This window comes from Perissodus microlepis, chromosome 17 (assembly GCF_051167445.1).
Source record: "Perissodus microlepis isolate ML-2025 ecotype Zambia chromosome 17, ASM5116744v1, whole genome shotgun sequence".
NCBI classification, from domain to species: domain Eukaryota; kingdom Metazoa; phylum Chordata; class Actinopteri; order Cichliformes; family Cichlidae; genus Perissodus; species Perissodus microlepis.
Genome location: NC_140477.1, coordinates 2,924,280 through 2,943,579, shown reverse-complemented (window position 1 = coordinate 2,943,579; position 19,300 = coordinate 2,924,280). Strand labels below are relative to the sequence as shown.

At 41.6% G+C, this 19,300-nt stretch overlaps 2 protein-coding genes across 3 annotated transcripts in view; one reads left to right on the top strand and one right to left on the bottom strand.

Moving 5' to 3' along the window:
- syn3 (synapsin III) overlaps positions 1-19,300 on the top strand; it is a 125,353-nt gene that overhangs the window by 57,961 nt on the left and 48,092 nt on the right. For both annotated transcript variants that reach the window (XR_014797274.1, XM_084909099.1), the window contains exon 6: positions 55-144. Coding sequence is in view for 1 of the 2 variants with exons in the window: in XM_084909099.1 (XP_084765225.1) it covers positions 55-144 (90 nt within the window). In the remaining variant the exon portion in view is untranslated. The remainder of the gene's footprint in view (positions 1-54; positions 145-19,300) is intronic.
- On the bottom strand, positions 240-17,545 carry LOC146369034 (metalloproteinase inhibitor 3). Its single transcript, XM_084909102.1, has 5 exons — positions 17,191-17,545; positions 8,680-8,762; positions 6,760-6,871; positions 4,478-4,599; positions 240-2,569 (listed from the first exon to the last, which is right to left on the bottom strand). Exons 1-5 carry the CDS (start codon positions 17,528-17,530, stop codon positions 2,372-2,374), a joined length of 855 nt encoding a protein of 284 aa, XP_084765228.1. The 5' UTR covers positions 17,531-17,545; the 3' UTR covers positions 240-2,371.

Sequence of the window (19,300 nt, the reverse complement as noted above, 5' to 3'; positions counted from 1 at the left end):
GTTTGTCGTCCTTGAATAATGACGTCTTCCTGTCTTGTTTATTTCTGCTTGCAGTTTTCTCAAATGATTAAGCTGTACCGCTCCCTCGGCCCTGAGAAATTCCCCCTGAATGAACAAACTTTTTATCCCAACCACACACAGATGGTGAGTGCCTCGCAGATATTATTCTTCACTACACGGGGGGGGTGGGGGGGTTCACTCTCACGGATGTGCACAAAAATCACCAAAGACCTCCTGTGGAGCATTTTTCAGTAAGTCTTTATTATAAAAATATAAAACACAGAAATTAAGTCAAACATTTCTACAACCCCAACAAGGAAATATCCCCAACCCACATAATTCATAAATCAGTGTTTACACACAGACTGTACACAGCTTCCTTGATTGGATTTTTTTTCCTTTTGACTGATTTCTGTGTTAAGCAGATAGTATATTTACATAAACATGAACCACAGAAATAATGACACAGAAATACCACAGCTGGAGGAAGAGCTCATTATGTATGGAGGTGAAGAACGATAAACTAAATACTGCTGAAAAATTCAGTCATAGAAAAAAATTCAGTAAAAAAAAAAAGAAAAAAAAAAAAAAAAAGTGAGCTCCCGGCTAACCTTCGCTCAAAATGCTGTTTAAAAAAACAAGAGAACAAAAACAAAAAACAAATAAGAGAAAATATAGAATTTTGTAGAAATTAAAGGGATAAAAAAAGTGACACAGATAACCAGAAATGGACCATAAATGAAACACAACCTAGTTAGCCTAGCGTCACATAGTCTGGAAATAGCACAGCTAGCATAACTCACACCATCTCAACATATGAAACATACACAGTAGTGTTTGAACGAATTTTAAAACACCATAGTTTGTCCTTCCTCTCTAGTATGCTATGCGAGGCGGTTTACAGTATCCTGCTTTAAGCTACCATAAACTAGGCTAAATCACTGCCAAAAATAGATGCATAATTAGCACAAACATGTCAGAGTGACATCAGTATTCTTTTAGCAAACCAACAGTTTCTGTGATTGGTGCTCTCTTAGCATAAATTGCGAATGGGCTCTTCCTCTTTGTGAGGCCAGTCTGTGTCCGTTATTGGAATGGAATGAAGGGAAGTAAAAATAAGAGAAAACCCCAGACGGGAACAGGCGAACAAGAATGAATTTAGTGACAATATATTGTTACTTTCATTTATATATAATGTTCATCTCAAATAGTTAAATAAAAAAAGATTGAATATACACTTACAAAATATGTCCTTCTCTGAAACCTCTGTTATAGTTTTAATTTTATTGGATTGGTAACGAGTACCAGCTTGGGGGGTGGGGGGGATTATAATGAAGCCAAAAAAACCAAACTACCATAATAGTACCATAATGTTCAATATGCTGATGCTGGTGCTTCATTTAATACTCTGCAGTGAGTTCACGATATTATTTGGCCTGTTTTTCTTTTACGCACATATACCACATAGTATAACCCAATAAACATATAAATAAATGTAATAGAGGTTTCAGATGAGTTGATTTCTGTAGCTTATTTTATATACAGCAACAAATAAAATATCACCATCTCTGCAAGAAATCGGGCGCTTCCCCGCGCTGGCACTGTTACTTTTGTGAAGCAGTGCGCAACAGTCGCGTTAAAAACAGGAAGCAGACTTACTACCATTATAAAGACGTGTGTGACAGTTCAAACTGAACATAACCGATGAATACTTCACTGCGAAACATTGTCCATTTCACAAAGGGGTTTGAAGCCAAAATAGACGTGTATCTTTAACATATATAATATGTTGGCGCTGTTTCGGCCATGTTCGGTATATTGATAGCAACAAGCTAGCTTTACTCAGCAAATTTACAAAAGGATCATCTTCGTAATATACTTCGTCTGACACCTCCTGGCTTTTGCTTTAGAGACTTCTCCTCGTTCAAATGATCCTGACACTAGCTACTGGCTAAACTGCAGGTTGCTAATTGAAGCCAATGATACTGATGCTGTAAATAATACTTATGATTAAATCTTTTCAAAAGCTCTCAGTAGGTGGAGCGAGGTCTTACACTTTTTATTGGCCCTTTCTGTCTTTGTCACCGATGTCAACTTGGTGCAAAGGACGGTGTTTGTAGTACAAGTGAAAAGGAGCCACAGGACAAGCTGTACAAAATAAAGGGAGGGTGGGGGGTATTATTTTCTATCAGAAGTGCTACAAACAGGCACTGTAATAGATTTGCTCTTTTTTTTCCTTTATTACCCCTTTAAAAAGGGGGACATCACCCAGGCAGGTGAGCTCGAACAGTCCTGTAATACTCTAAACGTGACCAGGGATGGGACGGAGTTTGGGAGGCGGCAGCGAGTTTCAGTCAGAGGGCGTTTGTGTTCAGGGGTCAGTGGCATTGATGGTGGTTTTATCACGGGTGGTCATGCCTCGGTACCAGCTGCAGTAGCCCTCCTTCTGCTGGATGCAGGCGTAGTGCCGGGACTGGTAGCCGGGATAACCGAAGTGGGACAGCATGTCCGTCCATAAGCACTCGTTCTTGGAGGTCACGAAGCAGGGCAGGTAGTGGCAGGGCTTAATCTACAGAGAAAGGAGAAAAACCCGAGATGAAGCCTGACAAGCACTATCCCATGATTTGGCATGTTGCTAGAACATACATGATACTGAGTTATAACAGCTTTTTATTAGTGCTGTCAGCGTTAATCTCGTTAAAATGACGTTAACGATGCAGCGTGGGGCTGCATGGCGTCAACGCGTTCGCGCGGTTAGCACGTTAATACGTTGACGCCGTCATTTTAACGAGATTAACGCTGACAGCACTACTTTTTATATTATAACTAAATATCATACCATAGCGCTAATTAGCTTAGCACTTATTAGCTTTGCAAGAAGAGGTTAAAAATGGCGGAAAATGGTAACACTAGTTCAGCTTGGATCTGGCTTGCTAGTTAGCATAGCAAAAAGACAAATAAGCAGATTTTGGCAGAATGAAAGATGTTCCCTGAATACTTAAACAATTTACCGACTGCGTTTTCTCAAATCCTAAAGTACTTCGAGTTTACAGTATTTAGGTTTATTTATGGTTCAAAGTTGAATTAGCTTAATGAGTGCTAAGAAAAATAGCTTTGATCTTCAAAAACACTTGACATGAAATACACGCTTGGTGAAACAAGCAAAACATGCATCTTTGCTCTTCTGCCTTTCAGCGTTTGCTTTCAGGGATTTACTGCAGCAGATTTATTGATCTGATGGGACGGGGGAAAAACATGACAGCTCTCTAAATAACTAAGCTCAAACCCAGTAAGTCTACACTGGCACGAGCTGCTTTGTGCGACGGAACGTTGACGTCTTTCTGAAGCAGCGAGAGTTTTTTGTAGTTTGTTAAGGATTCAGCTCGATGTTAGCCTTTCGTGCGTCACCACTCCAGGTGCTCACACAAAAAGCAGCTTCGCAGATGAATATACAGCCTGAAGTGACAGGACGATTCACATAACTAACCGGGGCGCTGCGTAACTGAGTCATCACACTTATATGAATTCAGCAGCAAATTCAATTAGTACATTAAAGGCCACGTTTGCCATTTTTGGCTGCTTTTGTTACTCAGGCCAAGAAAGTTTATCCTCTGTGGCTCAGAGATGTCTGACATAACTTCTCAGTTCGAGTGCTTCTAACGATCTGTAGAGAGTAATAAAACTGCCACGACATGCTTCTTCGCGCTCCAGTGCCGTAAGTCCTCATTTGTGAAGGAATGCGAAGGACAGAGGAGCTGGTTTTTTAAAACAGTGCAGTGATTTCTGTGTCTGCTTTGCGCTTAAGGGCCGTCACCGTGACGACTCAGCTGATTGATTGCCTTCTTCGATTGCCTCTGGGCTGCTGCCACGTACAATCTGAGCACAGTTTACTTGCTCTGGCCCGTATTGGGAACAAACAGGTCTCCCTGCTAATCCACTTATACTGATAGGGGCCCGGCGCGTTAGCAGATGTCCGCGGCGCCGCTGTACAGTAGGATGTTTATGAGGCGTTTCGGCAGCTGCGCAGCAGCAAGCTACATGTGTGAGTCACATGAAATGGGAGGCTTGAGCTGATTCCAGACCTGTTACTTAATTCCCAGTGACAGTAGTAAAACTTGTTTTTTTCTCCATTTCTATCCCAGCTAAACATCCGTGATGAATAATAGTGGGAATTAGACACTTAAAAAGGAGCTCATATTTCAGTCTTGATAAAAAATAATATCCGTTCAATGGCTTGCAGTAGAATTAATGATTAATTGATTTGATTCTTCACACAGAGCCACCAAAAATAAGTATACACATCCTTCCTCCTGTACTGTTTAAATCCTGTTTTATTAATCAACTTTATAAGTGGTCATCCAGCAGGATAACATTTAGTTGCCTTTGGAAAAATGAGCAGCAGTAAGCTCCTCTTGAGCCTCGTCTTCCCTCATCTATCATATCCTTGTTGGGACAAAGGTTGCCTGTTGACACTCACCCTGCAGTTGCAGCCCAGCTGGTAGCGATGGTTGATGCCTTTCTTCTGTGCCAGCGAGAGGCGCTCCCACCGCTCGTTCAGGTTGCACAGCCCCGTGTAAACCTTGCCGTCGTAGACTCGTCCTGTGGAAGCACAGGATATTTGGATGTCACTCTTAGATTGTGTTCTCACCTCTGTACAAAACGATGTTTAAGTACCTCTTAGTCTTTAAAACGGACTCTGGAGTCATACAAACAGATGTGAGGATTTGGCGTTTTTCTTTGCCAGACACACACATGACAAACTGAATCTTCGACTTTGGACCAACCAACAGAACGACGTTATCGACCTAATTCACAGAAATTCAAATATTTTACAAGGCCTTAAGGAGCCTTACAACTGTATTTACTTTGCTCTCTCTGGCGCCCAATAAAAGCATTTGTACTTGATTAATGTGTAAAGACCCACACATTAATCCCGACTCAGGTCACGATGCATGCATGCATGCCACTTATTTCGTAATTGTTTCAGTATAACACAGGATACTGTAGTCCCATCACTCAACCAGTCCAACTTGTTTGCCCATGGTAAGACAATATCATACAGTAATCCCATATTAAACCAGCACCTCTATTTCTGGATATCCAAATGTCAGCAGACATCTATTTTTAGTGCTGGACCATTTGCACCTTACGGACTCCTGAGACAGGTGCACAATGGCACACTGCATGTGCTCGGGAATGTTTCGATGTCATCAGTGTTGTCACCACATGGGAATGTGACAGCTCACAAATATGTGCATCTTCGACCCCCAGTGCACCTCCCAATCGGCCTGCATCGTTGCACTGGGATTACTGGAGTCGCTTGCGGGTTTATTACATGGTGCAGAGTGTGCGACATGCACCTAAAATACTAATCGGGGTCAGCGCCCTTATGCTTGATCAAAAGAGATTTTTGCAGCTCACACTGGAGGCCTCGGTGTGTTTAAATTGTTCTTAATACAATCCTAATCATATGGAGTTCTTTCTATAGATGCCCTGGAAGGAGCGAAAGACACTGGTGTCCCCTCGCACCCGGACTGGGTAAACATAGCAGTCACTGCCCAGCAACGCCAGCTCGTTGGCTTGCACTGTGTGGTGTAGCTAGAGTATTTACAGGTCGGGACTTAGCGACAGTTATATACACCAAGCACAGCAGGGTCCAAAGTAAACTGCACCTCTGTTAGAAATAGCAACTCATAAAGTGCTTCTGCTGGAAAATGCCAGTCGCTTCCTGCTGGCTGCTAATTACGAGTTGTGTGTGAGAGGAAAAAACAAAACAAAACTGCAGTTTCTAGACGGCGAAGCTAAGGGAAATGAGTTTTAAGAGGGCCATTCCTTTGCCACCTTGCACGGTGGCAAACAGTAGGTTGTAATTAGTGGGAAACTTTGTGTGACAGGACAAACCAAGAAATCCTTGGGGAGGAGAAGTGTGTGTGTATCTTGCAGTGATGCTGGCTGGAAGGCCTCTGAATGTTTTCAGCACCCATTTGGTGATAAAATGGATTCAGTTTGGAGGATTTAATCATGCCACAAGCTCAAAAAAGGATATATTGAGAGAGTGTTGCTAACAGTTACACGTCCTCTGAGACTGTCACATACAGGCAGTCACTAAGTTTATGTTATTACGAAACAGACCGCGGGTGGTCAGTTATAACTTTCTCTGGTGCTATCACAAATGATTACCTGAAGCCATTTATCAGAAATAAAAGGCAGTAAAATCAAATAAAAACAGTTATTTTGGACAATCAAAGACCTTCACAATGAGGATATTTTGTAAAAGCAACTTTCAGCTCTTATCCCACCTCCATACCCTTTTTATAGACCTGTTTGATGTTTGATGGCTGAGAGTTAAGTCAGAATTAGGTGCCAGTTACACTCGGGGTAAAGCTTTGGCACTTAGCTGTGAACATTCAACTCGGGGGAGGAGTCTTTGGAATGCACCAATTAATCTCCTCATGAAGACGTGACTCTGAGCCCCTCCCCCTACACACAGAGTGGAGCAGCCACTCCAGAATACTTTTTAACAGAAAACTAATTTTAACCAAAACTTAATCATTGCTTGTTCCACTTACTAAGCTGGATAGCTTAGCTTAGAGTTTCCTTTATAGAATTTGATTACGGTGACATTTTCTCCCTTAGCACAGATTTCTGTAAACGTTGCATAGCCTCGCTTTGAGAGGGTTTCTCACACTTAACGTTTATTATTTCAACAGTCTGAGTAAAAATCAGTCGATCAGAGCAACGCTCAAAAACACGGCTCACCTGTGATCAGGTACTGGTATTTGTTGATGTCAAACTTCACACCGCACAAACTCTCCGAGGCGTCTGTGTAAATGTGCTGCACATGCTGGACTTTTTCAAATCCTTTGTACATCTGTAAGACATGAGAATCAAACATGGAATTACACCCCCATACTCTTTAAAAATAGGAAAGTGTAATGTTTCTGCACCATGGCACTCCATCTCTTCCTCAACCTCCACATATAAATAATGACGAATGGAAACAGCACACTGGCTTTATCAGATGACATTTCTTAAGGAGTGCCTCAGGGGAGAAGGAGTATTTGGCTCTGCCCTCAACCTAATCATAGATAACATAGCTACGTTGTGTAATATGCTTTCACTTTTGGCGTTTTGGCAAGGTCACTGCTAAAATCCAGTCCTTCCATTCAGCTCAGTCATGTAGAGAACGAAGTGAATGTTTGCTCTGAGAACTTTCTGGATTTTTCTTCCCCTGGCAGTGTAATCTATTTGTCTGGGAACAACAGGAAATCCCTGTTTAGATGCGGCGTTCTGAGAAAAGCAGAACACACTGTTACTTAAGCCAGAAACTGTGGCACTTTGGGAAAGCCAAAGGCACAAGTCTCATAGGATCTGTTGAAATTTGAAAGGAATTGTGTAAGTTATTAGAGCAAAGCACTGTTTTCAGTACAAACCAGCAGACTGAAATACAAATAAATAAACCAAGAGGCTCAAAGGCCACGTCTAATTGCTGAGGATAATCCCAGAGTGGCACCTGCTATGCTTCACCATCAACAGGCCACTTGATGTTTTTGTTACAAACTGGGATTTTACTGATGCATCGCATGACTCTACTGAAATATTTACACTCAGAGTGAGGAGTTTGGTTGAGCTCTAATGCCCGAAAGCCTGCTAATCCTCCAGCCTGGTTTCTATCTGAGCAGCAGGCCGATGTCAGCATCTGTCAGAAATATGCAGCGTTATGTAAGAATATAGAGGAAGTAAAGAATGAGCTTTCAGGGCAAGAATCCTGAAATGCTTTTCAGCTATTACACGGCAGCTGAGGGGGCGGAGAGACAGCATTGTAAGTAAAATGTAACAATCCACGATATGTAGTCAGTCATACTTAAAAATGAGAGCAAAGAATGGTCTTCATTTGAAAAGATGCAGAAATTTTACAATTTATTTGCTTCAGATTAAAACAAAAACCTTAAATAAGTGACAACACTGGGGGGAAAAGCCAATCTTTACTAATAATAATCAGCATATTTCTTTCCTGTAGTGTGACAAAAGAAAACTAGATAGGCAAGCCTCATATATATACACACATGTATGTGTGGATATTTTCAGGCTATACAGGTAACGTCCCATGTCAGCAGATGTCATGGTTTCATGGAGCTCAGGATTAACTTGTCATCACTAGCTAGTACATATCATTAGCTAATAATAGCAAAATTCTTTTTCTCTGTTCATGAGAGCTAAAGAAAAATGTATAGGTATAAATCTTATATAGAGACCATTTTAGAATATTTAGATAGTTTGTGATTGGCTTAGTTTAGCAGAAGAACTGGAAACAATCAGCCATTTCTGTAAATGTCCAATCAGTTGCTAATATGACTTTGAGTTAAATATGGCGCTGTAGTATAGTTAGCTATACTATAGCGGGGAAAAAACAAAACAAAACTTCGATATTGTTAAACTACTCTGTTATTTGTATAACATGTTATTTGATCCTGTTTTTGAAATGTAAACAAAAGCAAGATTAGATGTTTCGTTACTTTTGGTCGTTTGCTACGTGTCCTGGAAATCTCTTCTTGGTCATGTTATTGCACAAACACAGGAATTAAACTGAAACTTGCCATAAAAGGATTTTGGTTTCTGTAGCTTTGTATTTAACTCAGGCAAACAGCATCGGATTAAGCAGATGATGTTTGTTCTCACCTTCATTTGCTTGACAGTGTAGCGCATGGTTCCAAACGGTCCATCTCTCAGCAGCTTCTTGCCCACCACTTTAGCTCGAATCACTGTGAAGAGAGGACACAGGTGCATTCCTTTTAGCGTACAACTTTCCAAGCAAATAAACACATTGCTTCTGTTAAATGCCGTTTCAGGACCAGGTTGGCACCACAGTTAACCATTTATGCATTACTTCCATTTGCTGAGAAAGCCAATAGAGAAAAATCACTAAAGAAACAATGAGTTTGATACAGAAATGGAAGGAAAAGAGTCTAAACTAGAAAGACATGGATGTCTGCAAATAACTACTCTAGGGTGGGATTGGAAAAAAACATTCATGTTCACTGTTATTAACTTTTGACAATCTGAATACTAAATCTTCACATAATTAGGAAAAAGTGCGACTTCAAACAAAAACAGGGTCCCATCTTTGGGAGTACAGCTTGACAACGATCTTATCAGAGTGCAGGACCCTCATGTAAATGTTGGCGAGGTGAAAATGCTGAGCGGCAAGTTTGATTTGTTTGCTTTCACTTGTGTTGGCGTAAGGGGGCTTATTATGAAAGGCCAGGAACTGGGAGTGTACAAAATGAGTGATCATTTGAGCTGCTGCTTCAGCGCCTACCTCGAGCTGCGGGCCCTGCATGAGCTTTTAGTCCCGCTCTGAAGTTCACCTGCTGCCCAAAGCCCAACAGCCACAGACACAACTAACACTGACTATGTTTGTTATCTTCTCCCTGTGGAATTTCCTTCCCAGATTCTTTGGGGTTTCACATTCCTCAGAAAGGGGGGGAGAAAGAAATGAGGCATGTGGCATCTTCTGTTGGATTTCTGTTTGTCTAGCTGTCCTGCTAAAAAGGCAAAAGGAAATTGGGCATAAAACTACAAGTCAAATAGGAAGCTATTACACCATGGCCACCCAAAAGTGGTAACCACAGATTTATTTTAGTCATACGGTCCCCTATTTGAACCGAGACTTTTATTTATGCAACACACCAAATCCTATTTTGAAGCAGTAAATTGAGCAATGCAGCCATCCAGGAGCCTCAAACAGATTTTGTGTTACTTTTCATTCATTTCAGTCTTCTTTAGTAGAAAGCCTCACTTTCAGTGTCACTTTGCAGCAAAAATGCACAACGCATGTGGTGGCATTTTGTTAACTGTCACCAAATAAATAAAAGATTAATTTACAATTTAATGTGATTTAATTTAAAAAAAAAAAAAAAAAAAAAAAAACATGGGTCACTCCTTCCAGATTAACACACTGTTCAGAGCCCCTGCCTGCCCTCTACTTTCTGAACTTTTGCAATAACTTGGTGCACAGCGTTCTATCCATTAACCTGTCAGCTCGCTCTAATATGAACTCAGGAGCGCTGCTATGTGATCAACCTCTGCTAAATGTATCTAAATGCTGTCTGACAGACGTCTGCAGCTGCAATTACAACAGCACAGGAGCACAATTACACAGGAATGTGCAGATATAACTGGATACTTTTGCCTCATTTCAGTACACTGCCGCCATTATTTTCAAATGCCACCCGAAAACGCAGTTTCCTTCTCTGCCCCGGCCTCAAAACCAACCCTCAGGACTAACAAATATTTGTGTTTGAAGAGTCACAGGTCAGCTGATTTAGCTGAAGTACATCCAGATAGGACCCCTTCGTTTTTCTTTAGACGAAGGCCACTAATTGGCCTGTGATAATAAGTGTGAAGCACCAAAGACAGAGGATTTCCTCGATTGACCTCCTCTGCATTCAGCAGTTATATTTGCAAGTGACCGCAGAGTTGACAGCTCACATATTTAAACCCATTTCTCACATTACCCTGGTTCATCTGGAAACTACAGGTATACTAAGTGGGTACTTTCTAAACTTCTTTTAGTGTTTTAGATTGACTCAAAGTTAGCAAACTACGCTAGCTAACCTAGCCTGGCTTCCAGGTCTAAAAAAGGAAGTCAACAGCACTTCCAGCCTTAAATGTGTATTCTTTTTAATGGCCAGCAGGAGGCAGTCATCTGATTGCAAAATATAATTAATTTGTATAAAAACCATTTAGTTTATCAAAGCTAATATTTTAGTAAAACACTTTTCTTATTAGTTTATGGGGATCATCACCAGGTTCAATAAACCTGAAGTTAGATTCAAATGAAGAACATAATTTACAAAATTACAGCTGTCGTTTCTACTGTTAATGAGTAGAAGCTAGGTAACCTAGCTAAGAGTGATAATGATTGGAAAAAAAAAATGTTTGGCTTTAACAACTTTTGAACTAAACCAAGTAAAATAACACGTGTAATAGTTTTGTTACAAAAATTTATTTTAATATCAGTCATGTATTACCTGGCTGAAGGTTCACTCTATCTTGTGAGGTAAATATATTAAACTATTACACCATAGCCATGTCTGTCATGTTAAGCTTAGGTTAGCGAAACCTAACCTGGGCTTATGCAGTGTTCTTGCTATTGGAACTGTCAGTGACGAGTGAGGAGGAGGAGGAGGAGGAGTCTTTCCCTGTGGTTGTCACTGCAACTGCAAGTATAACTAAAATATGTATGAAGAAAATTTTGATCTGGAAGCACCCTCATGAGAAGAAGAAATTAATCTCTTTGCGCAACAAAAGCAGTAGGCTAGGCCCAGAATGGAAAGAAAGTTGACCTCAAGTAGTTCACCAACCTATTGTTATTCAAAACCAGGCTATAACCCCCCACCCTCTTCCGCCACTACCTCCCCTCAGAACACTTTCCTTGTGATGCACAGGGATTCATCTTCTGCTGAAGACCTGACACACATTTTCAACAGTGGGAGTCTTTTTGTCATAAGAGAGGTAAACAGGAAATAACCTGGAAAAAAAAAAAAAAAAAAAAAAAAAAAATCCCCCTCCACTCTCTTGCTTGAAGCAGGCGATTACACAAGCATGGATGCAAATGCTAAGTCTTAAGGTGAGCGTGTAATTTAGTTACACATTTAGCCAGCCTACGTACAATGTGGCAAACTGCAAGCATGGCAAGAATAAGGCTAGTCGTTTGAGTGCGTCTGTGGATGTGTGAGGGAGAGGAGGAAAGCAAGGCACGGGGCGCGTGACGCCGATTTTGGTATGCAGAAAGTTGTCCAAGCTTGAGGAGGCGAGTAGGAGGAAGAGGAATTCTCAGGACGACACACTACCACGCTCAAAAATAAACACTGAAACCGAATCCCCATTGCAGAGCTTTATGTCAGGTGAAAAACACTGGTGTAGAGAGCATGCAGCGCTCGCTCACATGCCAAATGGAGGGAAGCTTATGAAGCACAGGGATTTTTCTTTCCTATCACTCTCATACCATGATGGTCGATTTCTGCCAAATCAAACATAAGAACCTAACAGTCTTTAAATTTGGCTTAAATGTGCTCAAACGTAGCAGACTTCTTAAAAAGTACCCAACTGTAATGTCAGTTATCAAGCTTCTAGCTAATATTTAAGCTAAGTGAATACCAACGCACAGCTGGTAATGCCAGACAAAGCAAAGTGCAGTGCATGAAAACGAAAATCCATTTAACTGCCTGTGAATTCAACTTCTTATTCACCAAATTAGAAAGTTGATTTCCCTTCATTAGAGGCTCCTGCGGGATCGAGCGACAGGAACCTTGAACCAACTACTCGTTTAAATGTTGCCGTCACGCTAGCAGACCTCAAATGCTAGTTGCCCGAGTTAAAATTGTACCCTTTTGCACACTTTGGCCAAAGTATCTAAAACACAGCATCGTGCTCTACAATGAAACCTTGTATCTAAATTAGGGAGTATGCTGAGAAAGCTCTGGGAAAGGCAGTCACAACCCAACACTGGGTGCTATCTGTGCATCGTACTACCTTTGCACCTGCTTTGCATTTTCCTCTTCTTGCTTTTTATCTTTGCCACTCACCAACTTGCTGTTACTCAAATCCCCAGCTGCCTTTCACCTTTTTACCTGTTAGATTGCAAGTGTTGCGTAAATCTTGGTAACACTGACAGTTAGAGGTCAGTATAGATCAAACAGTACTTGTTACTATTCTTTCAAGTTCGCTAACCTTTAAATAAACATACTGAAGCTGAATAAATGACAGTTTTTTGGTTTATTCTTCATTGTGTTTTCATGTATGAGTGTTGTACCATTGTGCGTCACCCCTGTATTGGCCTCTTGTTTTGGAACAGTTAACCTCTGGGTGGCTGTGTGGTCATTAGAAGGGAAGGGCGGGCTGGACATTCGATACGCCTGGCTCAGGGGACGAACATCCCAAGCTTGTATGGAATCCAGACTCTTTGACATCTCCTCGAATTTTAACTCACTTGAGGAAAAGTATAAAAATCTGATCCAAGCTTACATAATTCAACGGTGGGGGGAGGGAGCAGATGCTGCTAAAGGGAGTAGCTATTTACCTGAATGCTACATAACTCATTAATAGGAGGATGAGGTCACAAAGCTCAATGCCATGCATCGCTCTAAACGCACTATGCTTTGCTTGTTTCACTAAGCTCCTCTATGGATAGCAAACATCCACAGTGGGGCAGGATCCTTTCTTTCAATGGCCTGATCCCCAATCCCAAACAGAGCATAAACACATATCACGCTAATCCTCAGCTTCTAACTCGGTTTACAGCACAAGCATGTAAAAGTTTGCTCCTGTCACCTCCAAGCATTTTGGGAATGAGCGGCATTATGAAGCAATATTGAATTTCAGGGTCAAAGCTTACTCCCAGACCTCTAATCTTGCTTCGGGAGGGCTTTGGAAAAACAAGTGCTGCACATTTCCTCCTTGTGAATGGGCTGCTTTAACCCAGCTGCCTAGTAGAGGCCAACAAGGTCTTTGCATAAGGCAGCAGCCAGGTCATTGCCCAGTGCTCAGGTATGTAGCAGGGGGAAAAAAAAAGAAAACAACAAAAAACAACAAGCTACAACTCTGCCAACTCTAACAGTAGGCAGTACATTTTGGGCCTTTCTATCACATGACCACAGAATAAAGTCCAATACAGACAGGAAACTGCAGCACATGCATGCTTTTGTATGTCACGGTTTTAGATTTGTCAAGTAAAAAGGAGACATTCTGCAATAACCTAATTTTCAACCCCTTTAACCTAATTGTGATTCATCCAGTGGAGTGCCTGTGGGTGATTGTGGGTCAGGGCCAAGAAACCAAGAGGGAAAATGCTTTGAACTCCACTGATGGTCTTAAATTTGGAAGATACAGGCTTGTTGCCTTTGATGTTGACGTTGAGAATTACAGCCTTTCTCTCCTGTCAAATGAGCATTTCAACCCTATGCCGTGTTGTTTTCCACGTCTCCGAGTCAAGCGAAGAAAGCAGGTTTCAGTTTAAGTTGACAGGAAGAAAAAGACATTCAGCCTAAAACAACAACAATAAAAAGATCTCTACACCAGTTATACAGTTAAATTGTCCATGATTTGGTAATTGCACATGCTGGGAGGCTACACTTGACCCAGAATATCCTGTGAGCATGTGACCTTTTAGTGTTTCTGAAGCGCTTCTCATCGAGGGACTGGAGGTGCGCAAGCAAACCGCAAGCATTCAAAGCACAACCCAAGCTAAGCCCAGGGATCTTGGAAATGGGATTTGTGGGGCTCACAACTGATCGCTGGCCCCCATTGAAGTCAGTCCCAGATTCTACACTGCAAGTCTCATGGGGTGCCAACACCACAAGCTATCCAAAAGATCTGAAGGACTGTGAAAGGCATCGCTTGAGCATTTGTCAAACGGGGTCACTTGGCTGTAGACACACCCACAGGCTCTGTGATCAGTCCCCACCAAAGAGAAAACCGCCATTTTGGGGCTGTAATGTCACAGTTTCTGTTATCTCCCCTTATAAACAGTGGGATCCTCTAAAGTATGACAGGCTAAACCTGCACCACCTCCTCCTCCTCTAAGATGCTGCAGAGGATTCACCAAACCATCATTGTGAGTTGCTGCCCACGTCAGAGCTAAATGAAGTGACTTCCACCTACAGAGGCACGCTGGTTCTGTCCTCGGAATCTGAGCAAAGAGAAGCCTCCTTTTCACAGGCAAGTCTGGCAAAGCCTTAGGAAAAGCAAAGTCTTGTGGAGCGATTATGACACTCTGAGACTGGAAAAAGGAAACTGCAAATGAAATGGCATTTTTAAAGTTACACCGTGTCCTCGATGTGACGTTTTTCTTGCTGCCAAGGGGTAATAAAAATATGTGAACTGAACAGGATGTCAATCGACGAGAGAAAAGCAGGTTTATGAGAGCTGCTGGATTCTGGAAATATGAGCTTTATTATTGTTTATTGATGGTGATCCATATGCTAAATCGTTAAGGTTAACAGAGCATTTCAATGGGAAAATCTACTTTCAGAGTTAGCTGACACCACTAGCTTTGTGCTGGTATGAATGCTGTAAATTGAAGATAACCAAAGCTAAAGCTTCAAGCTTAGCAATTTAGGCATTGCTACCTTGATGTTTTGAAACGTGATGTAATGCCTCCAGGCTCATCCTAAACCAAATCCTCCTCTGAGACTCTAATGGGGACCACAGACCCCCCAGTACACCTCTACAGAGTTGGATGTTTTATAAGAGTCAGTGGAGTCACCGCCTGCTGGCTACTGAAGAGAATGCAAGTTCAAGGCACTTAACCCTTTAAAGTATGAACCATCAAATAATTGCCAAAAAATAAAATCTAACAAAATTACAAATACACATGTATATTAATTTGGATATATGAGTTTTAGTTTGTATCATATTTGTTACATACAGCTTTGTTATACTATTTATTGCTTAAAAATATATTGTGAATTTAATTGTTTCAGGTTGGGGTGGGGTGTGTGTTCAAAAATAAAATCACACTGATGATGTAGAAGTCTCAAAAAGTCATGTATCAAATATGGTACACTTTGCATTGCAGGTGTATTATTGAATTCAGACCAATAAGCTGTGTCCATTTTTTATCTACAGTTTATGTTCACTACCTTCAAGTTAGTTCGCTAAGCTTAACTTAGCATAAAGACAATGAAAAAAGGAGGAACCAGCCAGCCTGGTTATGTCCAAAGACTCAGCTATAATTCTAAAGTTGAATAAATAATGTCTTCTTTGCTTAATTCATACAAAAGCTTTGGCTGCAGACATCTAAATGTAGTCAAAAGGGCACTTTTAGGAAGTCTGCTTCACCTTTAAGAATAATGGGTATCATTTGTGCAGTAAATTATGATTTGGTGTGTGTATTTAACATGAAGAAGTCTCCAATTTCATTAAGATTTTAAGGCATCAGTAACTAATGTTCTCTATAATCGTTTTCAGCCTCTACTGGTTACTAGTAGCAAGTACAAGATCATTAACAATGATGTCAGAGTGTGTTTATGTGAATTAGCTGACAGTAGGTGTTAGGGCAAACACGTGGGCTTACACACATGGTCGCAGTGTGTGTGTGTGTGTGTGTGTGTGTTGGTCTGAACTGAGAGATTATTGTTTGAGCTCGGGTTAAGGATTTTAGAGTGCCTCATGACGGTTCCCACATTTTCAGGTCAAATGAGATTAAAACAAAATATCGGCTCCAGTCAGAAACCCAAATGCGAGTCTGCGCTCCTCGTCTGCAATAAAAACCGCCTTTCTGTCCCATCTGAAACACTTCAGCCCTCTCTCCCTACAGCAGAGATCAAATGATCCTCGGGTCTTTACTGGTGTTATCCAACCACAGAGGTCAGGTTGGACCGGCGTTCCAGGCTAAGCCAGATCCTAAATTCATATTATTCTGGGCAGTCAGAGAAAGCACACCCGGGCCAGTAAAACAAGCCATGTACACCTCGACCCTCCACTGCTGCTTTATCAACCCGAGGCCGGGCGTACTGAGCCGCTCAACACAAATACCAGAGCGTGCAGATAAATAAACAGTATTTGAAACATGTAAACTCACTGTGGGTCTTGTTTTCAACTGGTTCCAATTCACACCAATCAAAGCACATTCCCCCTCACCCACCCATCCTCCCACCAGAGCACAGCTTTGGGAAGAATGTGCAGACATTTGTGTCCCGAGCAAAAGCGGAATATTTGAAGTGAATTAAAAGTCAAACAGTTTTCTGACACACAGACACACACAGAGCAACAACATTCAATCATCTGTGTGGGGAAGCCTGCTAAGGATCATCAAGGCAGATGCTGGAAGAGAACTCTGCACTCGCTCCGATTTAAACAGGTGGGACCGCGAGGTGAACTGAATCAGGTGATTCTTAAACTCAGGTCCTCAAGCGTCTTCATCAGTTTGGGACATTTTAAGCTCTCTCACTTTAATCAGCATCCTGCACTGACCAAAAACTACCAGAGTTTATTAAAAATGTCCAATTCACAGTGAGAGATCCGCATGCTAAAACCCAGAAAGGACTGGAAAGAACCAGTTTTTTCACGCTCCTGTGACAAGCAAAGCTTTTATTTTAACATCTGACCTCCGTGCAGTCGTTAGAATAAAGTCACTAATTTTCATGAGTATGAGAGGGGAAAAAAAAAAAAATCGGGTTTACCCACCTATGTCGGAGTTGCAGAAGGCGTCTTGGGGGTGCGTGAGAGCGCACGAGCAGCCCTCCGTCAGCTGGTTAACATGCAGGGTGCTGAAGATAAACAGCAGGCTGACCAGGTACACTGAGTGCATTTCTCCAAACTTTCTCACTCCCTCTCTGGAATAAAACTGTCCGACTAAGTCCGCTGAATCACCACCACACACTGGCTGCTGCTTCAGTAAGTAGTCAGTAGATGTAGCAGGTTCTGCGAGTACCGTCCACGTCTGTAGTGCTGCTCGTCTGTCACAGCTCGCTTCTCTCTGCTCGAGCGTTTCTCCCTGATCCCGCGGAGGAGCACACGCGCACATATAAGCGCGCGACGAAAGGTTCACGCCCCTCCCTCTTTTGAGCTCGCAACCAATCACACGCTATTAGGAATAGACACGATGACATACTGGAACATTTCCCCCTCTTCATCTTATTTTCCCATACAGACCTAAATATAATAAAAACAACAACAACAACAACAACAACAATAATAATAATAATAATAATAATAATAATACAGAACCATAAAGTAGAGAATGAGATGTTAGCTAAAAAAATATGCGTGCAACTGTTTGATGTTGATCACAGAAGGGAAAGCGGGGTGAGATAAGTGAAGCTCAACTAGTAAAAATGTCGTCTAGCGTCATGTTCATTAAAAACAGGATTTAGTTATGTAATAACTAATGAAAGACATGTAGATAGCCAGTATGAACTCACATGTCATACTGGTACATAAAAAAACAAACAATAAACACAGTTTAAGTAGAAATGAGCAACTAATGAATTTAAAGAGTTGTTTATCAAATCTCATTCACTAGATTAATTCCAGAAATACTTTATCTCCCCCTCTCCTCACCCCCTTCTGACTGCAAGAAGAATAACTAAATAATGAACAATGTCTCCTTTATTCTTTTGTTTCCTTTTTGCTCATTTCTCACCGAGGAGCCTCACTTAGTCATCCTGCCCACCCTCTGACGCCCCCTTTAATTACTAATGCTGAGTAATAGCAAACACAGTCTGCAGCGGCAATCCGAGGCAACCAGATGACTCTTCATCTCTGCACAGTAAAATCAACAGATGTGAGGGCAGAGAAAGCCACTCTCTTCTTTTTTCTCCCTCTTTAAGGTTGATCATCACTGTGCTTGAAGATTCATGTGGACCTGTGGATAGCTTCACTTTGTTTTGCAAAGGCTTTACTCAAGCCACCTGTTAGGCACATTCAGTTATATTAGCCAGTTAAAGCCTCTTTCCTCTCCCTCCTGACTGCTTCACAGATCCGCTGCTCTGTCGCCGCCGGGGCTTATCTGCTGAGAGACTGAGCGAGCTATGTTAAGTGTTCACGCTGCTCGTGGTTACATAAGCGCGGCACAAATAATCATGTCGAGGAACTCTGACCCCAGATGGGCCTTCATTAATGGTTATCACGCTTTAAAGAGACATCGCAGGCACACCAAGGCTTAATTTTGTAATTAGCAGGGTACTGATAAGCATGTGAAATTTCAGTTTTAAACTTTTAATCATAAAATTTAAAGCTGACTGTTTGCCTTGTACATGTGGTCCCATTATGCTCGTTTCTTGGATTCTGTTAGAGTAAATTTGCACAACTCTAAACTCTTTAAACGCTGTTTTAGCACCTCTTTAAGCCAGCTTACTTCTGATTGCCTGCCCCTGGCAAACTGAAGGTTTGAACAACCAGTGGGGGCGGGCCTTGTGTAACTGCTACATTAAGGACATCCCATCTTTTTGACATCATGTAGATCAAAAAGTTGAGAAGTTGTTGGCAGCATCCATTGGTTTTACTGCAGAGAGATTGCTTGTTCTTGGGAAAGCATATGCCAACTTTGAGAAAATTCAGTCATTTAAAGGCCACTTAATGGATGCTTTTGTTAATGTGTCACACTCAGAAAGACTAACAGGCTGAAATACTGCACAGGCACCTCAGGACTTTCCGTTTTATCCCTCACCCATGACTCGCATCAAGAACTCATCAAAAGAAGTCCGTGTTTGTTCAGCGGTACATTCAGGTGTAACGCGTCAACGCATTTCAGCCAGCAGGACATTAACCATCTGCGGAAATTCATTTTCACAGT